Source organism: Chiloscyllium plagiosum, chromosome 23 (assembly GCF_004010195.1).
Source record: "Chiloscyllium plagiosum isolate BGI_BamShark_2017 chromosome 23, ASM401019v2, whole genome shotgun sequence".
Classification (NCBI taxonomy): Eukaryota; Metazoa; Chordata; class Chondrichthyes; order Orectolobiformes; family Hemiscylliidae; genus Chiloscyllium; species Chiloscyllium plagiosum.
Window position 1 is genome coordinate 3,311,816 of NC_057732.1, and position 11,203 is coordinate 3,323,018.

The following is an 11,203-nucleotide window of genomic DNA, read 5'->3' on the forward strand; positions in this document are numbered from 1 at the left end:
CCCGGCTCGTTTCTGAGCACCAAGTCTAGAATGGCCTCTCCCCTCGTCGGCCTGTCAACGTACTGAGTTAGGAAACCCTCCTGAACACACTTTACAAAAACAGCTCCATTCAAATCTTTTGCTCAAAGGAGGTTCCAATTAATATTGGGAAAGTTAAAGTCACCCATTACAACAACCCTACTACGTCCACACTTTTCCAAAATCTGCCGACCTATGCTTTCTTCCATCTCCCTGCTGCTATTGGGGGGCCTGTAGTAAACCCCTAAAGAGGTGACTGCTCCCTGCAATATCTGGAAATATCTACTTGAAAAAGCTTTTAAGTGTTTTAAAACAGTAGTACGATGAAAGGAGAGTGGCCAGTTCTCCCAGTTTAGGGTTTGGTTTCAGCAATTTGTTCCGTTTGCAGCAGCTGGTCAAATTTTAGCTGGAAACCCAGAAAAGCTGGCCCAAATAAACAGTTCCATGCTGATCTTCTCTCTCTGTGACATCTCTCCCGTAAGAACCGGCGTTTGATTTTTACCTTTTTTGTCAAGGGATTGTTTATGGGGATGCTGCAAGTATTTGGAACATCATCAAGTTGTGATAGAGTCGACTGGATTTTCAGATAGGTTAAATTTTTCTAAATTCGGTTTTCTTTTGTTTGTATTTAGTTTAGTATTCTGTAAATAAATTCTGTTTTGTTTGAAACTGAGTGGTTGGACCAGCTGCATGACCCCTGGAATATACACCTTACACCTGCTTAAAACAACTAGGAAAGTTAGGGACAGGGCTACCTTCTTGAAGTGGTTTGAGGGGGTCTGGCCTGTCCATAACAGGAAGTTTGCAGATGACACTAAAATATGCAGTATTGTGGACAGTGAGGAAGGTTATCAGAAATTGCAGCAGGATGTTGATCAGCTGGGGAAGTGGGCCGAGAAATGACAAATGGAATTTAATATAGATAAGTATGAGATCTTGCATTCTGGAGAGTCAAAATTAAGGTAGGCATTTAATGGTAAATGGTAGGGTCTTATGGAATGTAGTGGAACAGAGGGACCTTGGAGTTTAGGTACACAGTTCTCTGACAGTGGAGTCACAGGTGGACAGGACAGTAAAGTTGGCTTTTGGCTCACTGGCCTTCGGTCATTGAGCACAGAGTTGGGAAGTAATGTTGCAATTGTACAGGATGCCACACTTCAGAGTATTGTGCTCAGTTTGGGTCACTTTGCTATAGGAAGGATGTTATTAAACCGGAAAGGGTACACAAGAAATTTACCAGCATGTTGCCAGGACTCAATGGTCAGTTATAGGGAGAGGTTGGACAAGCTAGGGACTTTTTCTTCAGAGCGCAGGAGACTGACGGCAAATATTATAGAAATGTACAAGATCGTGAGAGGCATGGATAGATTGAATGCATTCAGTCTTTTTCCTGGGGTTGTGGGAATTGAGGACTAGAACCATCAGTTTAAGGTTAGAGGGGAAACAATAAAAGGGAACCTGAGGGGCGATGTTTTTTTTTAAAACACAGAGGTTGGCATGCATATAGAACAAGCTTCCAGTGGAAGTGGGACAAAATGAGGACTGCAGATGGTGGAGATCAGAGTAAAAAACTATAGTGCTGGAAAAGCACAGCTGGTTAGGTAGCAACCGAAGAGCAGGAGAGTCGATGTTTCAAGCATAAGCTCTTCACCAGGAATGTCAAGTGGTTGAGGCAGGTACATTAGCAACATTTAAAAGGATAAATATGTGGATAGGAAATGGGGTTTAGAAGGATATGAGCTAAGTGTAGGGAAATGGGGTTAGCATGGATGGGCATTTTGGTCAGCATGGACCAGTTTGGGACAAAGGGGCTGTCTCTGCGCTATAGGACTGTGGCTCTCTGAACATTAAACAGACTAGCCAGGTTTAGTAAAATAAATAAATGTTCTAGCTGCACAAGCCTAGCTGTTGGGCAGAAATTTGGCTCCAGCTTGTAAATGCAAACTTGCAAATTTATAGGATTTGGCATACACTGGAGGGCAGGTTTAGTCTACTCTGAAATTTTGTGAGCGTGGGCTGTTGATTGCAAATATCCTGCCAGCCTCCACTCTCAAATATGTGAAGGTGGTCTAACATTCTGGTTCCCTGGTCTGCTTGCCTCAGACTTTGGTTGGTTTCAAACAAACAACTTTGCACATGCTTTCTCTTCACTTGTTTTTTAAAGAGTTTAAAATAAACTACACATGCTCTGCATGCGGATACATCTGCCAGCTTGTACTCACACAGTGAGGGAAAGCTAATGACGGACTACCAGTTAGCCAGGGATCCTGAATGCCAAGAGTGCCTCAACATGAATCAGTAGCAGAACAAACAGCACGCCAAGATAAAATTAATATTCATGTCAAATGAATGAAGTGAACAGAAAATGGGGATGTGTGTCAAAAAGTCAAGGTAAAAGGATAAACAGGTGAGGAGTGTTCACTGATTGTGGACTTTTGGGGCAGTTGTGACACAATGGTAGGGCCCCTACTCTGGGCCAGAAGGCTCGGGTTCACGTCACACATGCTTCAGAGGTGTATAATAATATCTCTGAACAGCTTTACTAAAAATATTGTAGATCTGTTTATACATACATCGGTTTATGTATGGAGAGGAATCGAGGCTTGTGACACTGTGGTAGTGTCCTTACTTCTGGGTCAGAGGGTCTGGGTTCAAGTCATATCTGCCTAAGGGCATGTAAAACATGCTTGAACAGATTGATTTAAAACAAAATTTGGTCTTAGTAAAGGTGACCATGAAGCCATTGTTGATGACTGTTGTAGAAACCCATCTGGCCAAGAACCAAAAAATCAGTCCCCATCTCAGAATCTGACCATCTTTAAGATGTTTAAACAGGCTGAAAAATATACACAGGTAGACAACGCCTTAGCTGAAATCCCGAAATCCAAAAAGCTCCAAAGTCCGAAGGCTTTTTGTGAAGTTTTTTCTCTTTTTAACAAGGTTGTTTGGCGTGCAAACAGTTAATCCAAGTTGACACCCACTCGATGCGTGCCACTCAGATGTGGGGGTTGGCGTGGCCCAGCACTGGCAGGACTCAATTCTGTTTCAGGACCTGTTTTACTCAGTGAGTCTGCTCCTCTGGCAAGATTTTTAAAAATTTCACTGAACTGTCACTTAATCTGAAATTCAAAAAATTCTGAATTTCAAAAACTAGCTGGTCTGGAGCATTTCGGATAAAGGATTGTGCACCTGTATATAAAATATGTATTACACACACATACCTGAGTGGTTAAGGTAATGCTTTTCAAATCGATTGGGGCTCCCCAAGGCTGGCTCAGTGCTTTTAATTACATTTCTCATTATTTATGACTTCACCTGTATGTCTACAGAATTAATTATGGGCTAATTGGAATTTTAAAAATTGCAACCAACATTGGGAAAATCTTATTTTAATTGACTTTTCAAAGGAATAGGAAGAGTGGACAGCTGGAATTGGCTGTAGAAGGACTTGGAGATTGTGATCAAGTTAATAAACAGTCAAGACAAAGCTCTGTGTCTTACTAACTGCTTCACCTTCAAGTTGGATCTTGTTAAAAGTAAATGCATTCACTTCAGGATATTCTGTATATTGGTATTGGAGGTACAAGGAATACAAAATGTATATTTTCTGTCCAGTGGTAAATGAGAAATTATACCTACTGTTTAATTGTAAGTTACTTTTGTAAACTTATCAGATCTCACTTATAGATGTAGCTGAGATGTAGATATGAATAAATTAACATTTGAATCAAAATTCATAATTATAAACTTTGGATAGGAATTTACATGCATGCCCTCTGTCTCCGTGCCATTTCTTCACACAAGAAGGGACGTAAATAGAATTTTAACTACATTTTCAATGTAACAACTTCAGTGGGGTAGGAACTTGCTTTTCAGGAACTGAGTCTGTGCATACCTGGGGCTTAAAGTTTTCTGGAAGCAGCTAGTTACTTGTCGCTAAAGGCCTCTAAACATCTGGAAAATTTCAATGAGAGGGTAAGCAATGGGTGAAAAAGTGTCACCAGGAGTAAAATTGAGAAAATGAGTAATGGAACAGGGGAAAGGGGGATTGGACAGCGGAAATGGAGAGGGGAAGGGGGAATGGAGAAGAGCAAGAGGAGAAGACTACAAAGGAAGTATAGGGAATGAGAAGAGAAGCTGCAAAGGAGAGAGAATAGCTTTAAAACTGTCAACAAAGAAACATTCACTTAACTGGGAGGCAGCAAAACCCTAAATTAATTGAGGTCATGAATTTCTTGCACATGATTGAAAGGTTGGAAAACTTCAGAAGCTTGATACAAATGGATGATGTTAAATACTCCAGCTTTGTGCAGATGCTTTGGAAACACATGACCTACGATCTCAACAGTCTGAGGTGGTGTATTTAGAATGCTGGTTTTTTGTGTGTAGAATAATGGACATTTATTTTAGGGGAAAAAAACAATTTCTGTTGTTAACCGATGCCTGTTGTCCTCAGAAAACTGAAGTATTTAGAAAATTAATAGCTTCTTTGTCTGGGTGGCTTTAAATTAAACAGAAGGTTGACAATTACTGAGGATTCTTCTAATTCTATTTTTACGTTAGTCTAAAGACTCCACATCAACTACAAGATGTATTATTACTACATGACTATATCACCTAGCAAATAAATTCATGAAAATGTAAAAAGAGCACCTGAAAACCAAAGCAAAAGCCCTTAATGAAACCCCATCAAAACCTCAATCATGGAGTCATACAGTCAGTTAACTCTTGAGCAAATCTCAAGAAGAATCCTTCTTAAAAAAAGATATTTTGTTGTTTGGTGCACACGTGTCCTTACCTGTTCTTCAGGGACTGGATCCTGATCTTTGATCTGTACAACAGACTTTGCTGACGGTTTCCAGGTTGGAGGCAAATTTTTGTCCTGTGCCGTAGGTCTGCCTAAAACATCAAAAAAGGCAATGGTAAAACGTAGTGCAAGTGTTCTATTCCACCTATGTCTGTCGAAGACATGCTTTAGAAGTGATTACAAAACGGTAGCATGTTACATTTCAAACTGTATGATTTCTCATGACATTATTTCTGAAACTGTGAAATTAGACCAGTTAGAAGAGTTCAGTCAGACTTGCACAAGCAGCACTGCTAATGAAACTGCATTTACAAAGTGCTGGTGATCACTAACATCATGATGTCTAAACAAAACTGCAGAAATCTAAATTGCTTTCACTGAAAGCAAACAAATACTTGTAATTCCACTTTCACAGTTTCCCATATAAACTAAATGGGTAAGGTCATAAAATTCCAAATCCAAATAGGATATCATGAATTTGTTTTTAATAAGTTGACTGTACGTAGCCTAGAAAATGTAATACGGTACTGAAAACAAAGAATGTACTGTACAACGAGAAAGGCACCTCAGAACTGGTTTCAATTTCAGTTTGTTTTACGTGGGCACCAAAAGTGGACGAAGAATGAAACACAGATTAGTGTCTGCAGAGGAAATGTAAAGTTTAATTTATACTACAGTGCTCCTGCTGTTATCAGACTGATAAAAATGTAACACAAACACGTTTAACTGGTAAAGATTTCATTTAGCATTCTGGAAGCTCTGTAGTTCTGTAATTTTTAAAAACCACAGAAGTGGCCACTGCTGGCAAGGTCAGCATCTCTAGTTGCCCTGATTTAACTGAGAATTTTGAGGTGTATTAACACTCCTAGATCAAACCTATACTATATAGCATTCTGCAACTCCCAGTCCCAACACTACTAATTGACAAGACTGATCAAGTTTTGTACATCTGTATTTCATAAATACTCCTGAAAATAAATAAATATTTTTTTTATTACTCCAGCTGCTGATGATGTTCACTAGTCTGTTAAATTGCCAGACAGAATCCAGTATGCATTTGCTAATTTAAAGCAGAAGACAAACCCAAATATAGCAGGATCTCTAATTATTTGAGTGCAAAACATGAATACTGCTGCTGCTCCAGACAATAAATCTCAAACAACACTTCTAATTGTCCATTATCTTTCAGTACAGACTGGGTACTTATCTTTCTTACAGTTTCCTTTGTACAGTATTCTTCATTGCTCATTTCCTCAAGAGACTTAAATAAGAAATGTCTGGGGAAAATGGTGCCCTTTCACCTCCACAGAACAAGGTTCAAATCCAGCCCAGACTGCTGGGAAGAAAGTCTTTTCTCTCTTGAAAACTGTTAAGGATTTTAAGTGAACTTAGAACAGCCTCAGCTCAGTTCCTGACAGGCTTAGGTCAAAAGGATGCGTGGATATTTGCCATTAGCCTCTAGCAGATATGATGTAGAAATATGTGTAGAAACATCTCATTGTTACTGTTGAGATTGCTCTGTGAGTTGTGGCACCGCGTCAAAACCACAGAGAAACAAACTAACCTGACCATCAGCACTAGAAGCTAGAAACTGACTTTCAAATGTTGAAGTGTTGTTTAATTCACCATTGACTTTTCCTATCTCAATGAGCAAGTAAGTCATTCAAAATAATTACAATTTTTTTTAAGGTATCGAGAAGTGAAAAATCTATTATGGAGTTTAAACAGCTTGACAAGATTTATCTTGTCCAAAAGATAAATCTACCTTGTGTTACTTTAATATTATAAAGGCCAAATCAGAGTTTCCCACTAGTAAAAGACCAATTTAGGATTAGCAGGATTAAATAGATTAGGAAGCACTTCAGAGTGATCCAAAAAAAGAATAAAGCAAGTAAAGAAGAAAAGCGATCTGAGCAGACGAGTTCCGGCTCAGGAGCCCTCCTCCGCTATCATCTTGGGAATGAAAATTGGTTTAGACTGTTTAGATTGGGAGTTTTCAGGTTTAAGATCCAGAAGTTGACAAAATTGACTCCAACAGCCAATCTTTGTCAAGTAGAATCCACATCTCTCTGGAATTAGCTCTAGTTACAGACCATCACCTGTATTGCATTTATCCAAGCCATTGAAGAGTGGCCTGTTTTGTGATGTTTCCTAATGTAAACAGGGAATAGAATACTTCAGCTGTTTCAACTTCTGCCTTTTATAAAGTAGACGAAAGATGAAAGAATTCTATGTTATGAGTGTTCTGGCCCACACCTTAATAAAGGAAGGTAAACAGACACATGAGTAAAATGTGTCCAAGGAAGAAATTTAAAGGCCTAGAGAGGAACAGGAGACCATTCTGCCCCTCAAGACTGTGCATCACCATTAAATTAGATTATGGTTGTTTTTTACTAAGTTTGGAGATTTTACTGCAGGTGTCTCAACAGTCAGAGGACAATAAAGAAGCAGATATTTGGCAAATCACTAAAAAGTTATGAGGGGAATAAAAGGTGAGATGTGGTAGTAGATTCTAACTTTGCGAATATGAACTGAGATCACCTTAAAGTGAAAGGATTAGACAGGTGGAATTTTTAAACTGCATCCAGACATAGTTAACCTTACTAGACAGGGAGCAGTATGAAACCTAATCTGAGGGAACAAAGTCAGTCAAGTGGTTGAAGTGTCCATGGGAATAGTGACCATAACACTGTAAGTTTTGAAATCATTATGGAAAGGGATAAGAATAGTGCAAAGTTAATTGTTTAAATTGGGAAGGCCAATTTCAATATCATTAGATGGGATCTGACAAACATTGACTGGGAGCAGCTACATGCAGGCATTTGGAACGTGGGAATTTTTTAAGACTAGTACAGTGAGAGTTCAGGGTGTTCCTCTAAGATTGAAGGGTAAGGGCAAGAAGTCCAAGGATCCCTGGATGTCAAGGGATATGAAGTTTGATAAAGAAATAGGAGTACATTAAAAAGAGTATGAGCAGGGGGTTTCTTATAAAAGAAATTAGGTCAAAGAGGGTCACAACATATTTCTGGCACTTAGGATTACGGAAAAGCCAAAGACATGTTTTAAATAGATTTTATAAGTAAGTGGATTATCAGGGAAAAAGTAGGGCCTATCAGAGACCAAAGCAGTAATCCATGCATAGAGGCGGAGGACGTAGGTGAGATTTTAAAAGAATACTTATCATTTATCTGTACTCACAAAGGAGAAAGACTTTGTAGCCGAGGATTTCAATTGGGAGGATGAGGTTCTAGAGCTTGTTAATAAGGAGGTATTAGATATTTTAGCCAGTATAAAAGGTGCATAAATCTCTAGGGCCTAGTGAGATGTATCCCAGGCTGCTATGGGAGGAGACTGGTAGAACCCTGTTGGAGATATTTAATACTTCGCTGGTCACAGGTGAACAGCCAGATGACTGGAAGACAGCTAATTTATTCAAGAAGGGCCACAGTGTTAGGCTAGATAATTACAGACCAGTTAGTCTGATGTCAGCGGTCGGGAAATTATTAGAAAAAACAATTCTGAAAGTTAGATTTAATTAACACAATTGATCAGGGATAGTCAGCACAGATTTGAGAAGAGAGATCCTATCTGACTAATTTTATCAAGTTTTTTGAAAAGGTGACCTAAATATTTGTTGAGACTAGTGCAGTTGGTATGGTTACATGGAGTTCAGTAACCTCTTTTCACAACGTCCAACAGGGGATCCAAGCTGGCAAACTGGATCCAAAATGTCCCCAAAATAGATCCATCAAGGTCTCTGAAGTTGGGATGAGACAGAAAACTGTTGACACTGTCAAACAATCAAAACAGGAGAAAGCTGAGAGGATGCAGTTAAGATCCCATGGGATCCAATGCAAGTTTGCAAAATTGGCTTGCAAATAGGAGGCAAGGGGTGAAAATGGAGAGTTGTTTTTGTGATTGGAAGCCTGTGAGCAGTGGTGTTGGGATTCTTGCTATTATGTATACTGATGACTTGATGCCAATTTAGAAGGTATAATTAGTAAGTTTGCAGATGACACAAAAATTGGTGGGGCTGTTGATAGTGAGGCAGATGGTCTCAGATGACTGTCAGATATTTGCCACCTGATACACTGGGCAGAGCAATGGCAAATGGAATTTAATGGTGGTATGCTTTTGTTTTAATTCATTCATGGGACGTAGGTGTCACTGGTCAGGCCAGCATTTAATAGTCATCCTAATTGCCCTGAGTGCAGTTAAATGTCAATCACATTGCTGTGGGTCGGAGTTTCATGAATGCCAGAGCAGGGAAAGATGTGGTTTCTTTTCTGAAAGGACATTAGTGAACATTCCTGACAAACAACACTGGTTTTGTGGTCAGAGTTTGACTAATTCCAGATTTTTACTGAATTCAAATTCCACCATCTGTCATTGCAGGATTTGAACCAGATTCCCAAGAACATTACCTGGAACTCTGGATTAATAGTCTAGTGAGAATACTACTAGACAATCACCTTCCCAAAAAGAGAGATTTTGAGAGGTCTAGAAGAGAAGGATATTCACAAGGAATGCTAGGTCCTAGAGAACTGAGGAACATAGGGACCTTAGTGTACATATTGATAGATCCCTGAAGGTATCAGCACAGGTAAACACAATGGTGAAGGCAGCATATGAAATGCTTGCCTTCATTAGCTGGGGTGCAGAATATAGGAGCAAGGAAGTCCTTTTACAACTTTAAAGAGGATTGGTGAGGCCACAAATGGAATACTGTGGCAGTTTTGATTAGAATAGATTAGATTCTCTGCAGTAAATGGAAATAAGCCATTTGGCTCAACAAGTCCACACCCACCCTCCGAAGAGTAACCCACCCAGACCCATTCCCCTACCCTATATTTACCCCTGACTAATGCACCTAATACGATGGGCAATTTAATACGGGCAATTCACCTGACCTATATATCTTTGGATTGTGGGAGGAAACCAGAGCACCCAGAGGAAACCCACGCAGATACGGGGAGAATGTGCAAACTCCACACAGACACAGTCATCTGAGGTGAGAATTGAACTCTGGTCCCTAGTGCTGTGAGGCAGCAGAGCTAACCACTGAGCCACTGTGCTGCCATCAGAAAAATGTGACTGCACTGGAGACTGTGAAGAGGAGATTCATCTGGATATTGCCCGTGATGAAAGATCTCCATTATGAGGAGAGACTGGAAAGGCTGGATTTGGTTTCCTTGGAGCAGAAGAGGCTGAGGGAGATCTGATTAAGGTAGACAAAATTATGAGAGGCATAGATGGACTAGATCGTGATAATCTTTTCCCCATGGCAGACATATCTAAACCAGAGGACATAAGTTCCAAGGTGACGAGAAAGTGGTTCAGAGGAGACTGGAGAAAGAATTGTTTTCACCCAGTGGGTAGTAGAAATATGGAACCTGAACAGAAGTGAAGTCGGAGCGCAAAGCCGGTCGGGAAAGTAAGTGATTGTTATTTAAGAACTTACCTCAATGCCAACGGTCTTTTTGCAGCAGAGAATGGTGGGTGCTGGGAGGAAGTGAAGTCGGAGCGCAGAGCCGGTCGGGAAGGTAAGTGAGTGTTATTTGAGTGGGTGTGTTCTAAACCTCAGGTCCTACAAAGTAGGGCCTCCCTCCCACCCTCCTCCTCTAACCTAAATTAAAAGTCCACAGACTTGCCCCAAAAAGAGGGTCCAAGGAAGTTCCTGTGGATTGAAGAGTGAGGCTTTAGCTCAGGAGTCTGTGACAAGGAGGTTGAGTGAAGTGATTACGCCACAGTTGAAGAGGGTGAAGACATGACTGCCAAGCTGGTTCAGTGTGTTACGTGCTTGATGTGGGAGGTCAACGACTCTGGGGTGTCTGGCTCATATAAGTGTGGAAAGTGTGTGCACGTTCAGCTACTGACAGAGCATATTGCAGCACTGATGAAAGAACTCGAAGACCTTCGGCTCATCCGAGAGAACGAGATCTTTCTGGACAAGACCTTCAGCGATGTTATTACATCAATCATGCCATAAGAGAGCAGACGATGAGGAAGGCGGAGAGGAGACAGGTGCAAGAGACCCCGGGAGAAGTACCTGTCAGGAACAAGTTGAAGCTTTTGGAAGCAGAGACTGATGACACTGCCAGTTCGCAAGGCGGCCAAGTTTGTCAATCAAAAGTTGCCGCAGAGGCAAAGCAGAAGAGTCGGACATCACACAGAGCCGTGGTAATAGGGGACTCCATCGTGAGAGGAACTGACCGGGATTTTTGTGGCAGCAGACGGGATTTAAGGATGGTGTGTTGCCTTCCTGGTGCTAGAGTGAAAGACATCGCGGACAGAGTGCAGGAAATCCTCAAGGATGAGGGTGAAGAGCAGGAGGTGGTGGTACATGTCGGCACAAATAATGTCGGGAAGAAGAGGAGG

General features: G+C 40.7%; 1 protein-coding gene across 3 annotated transcripts in view; it reads right to left on the bottom strand.

Moving 5' to 3' along the window:
• vezt (vezatin, adherens junctions transmembrane protein) overlaps positions 1 to 11,203 on the bottom strand; it is a 111,001-nt gene that overhangs the window by 8,102 nt on the left and 91,696 nt on the right. For all 3 annotated transcript variants that reach the window (XM_043713311.1, XM_043713313.1, XM_043713312.1), the window contains exon 10: positions 4,817 to 4,917. In XM_043713311.1, the coding sequence (XP_043569246.1) occupies positions 4,817 to 4,917 (101 nt within the window). The remainder of the gene's footprint in view (positions 1 to 4,816; positions 4,918 to 11,203) is intronic.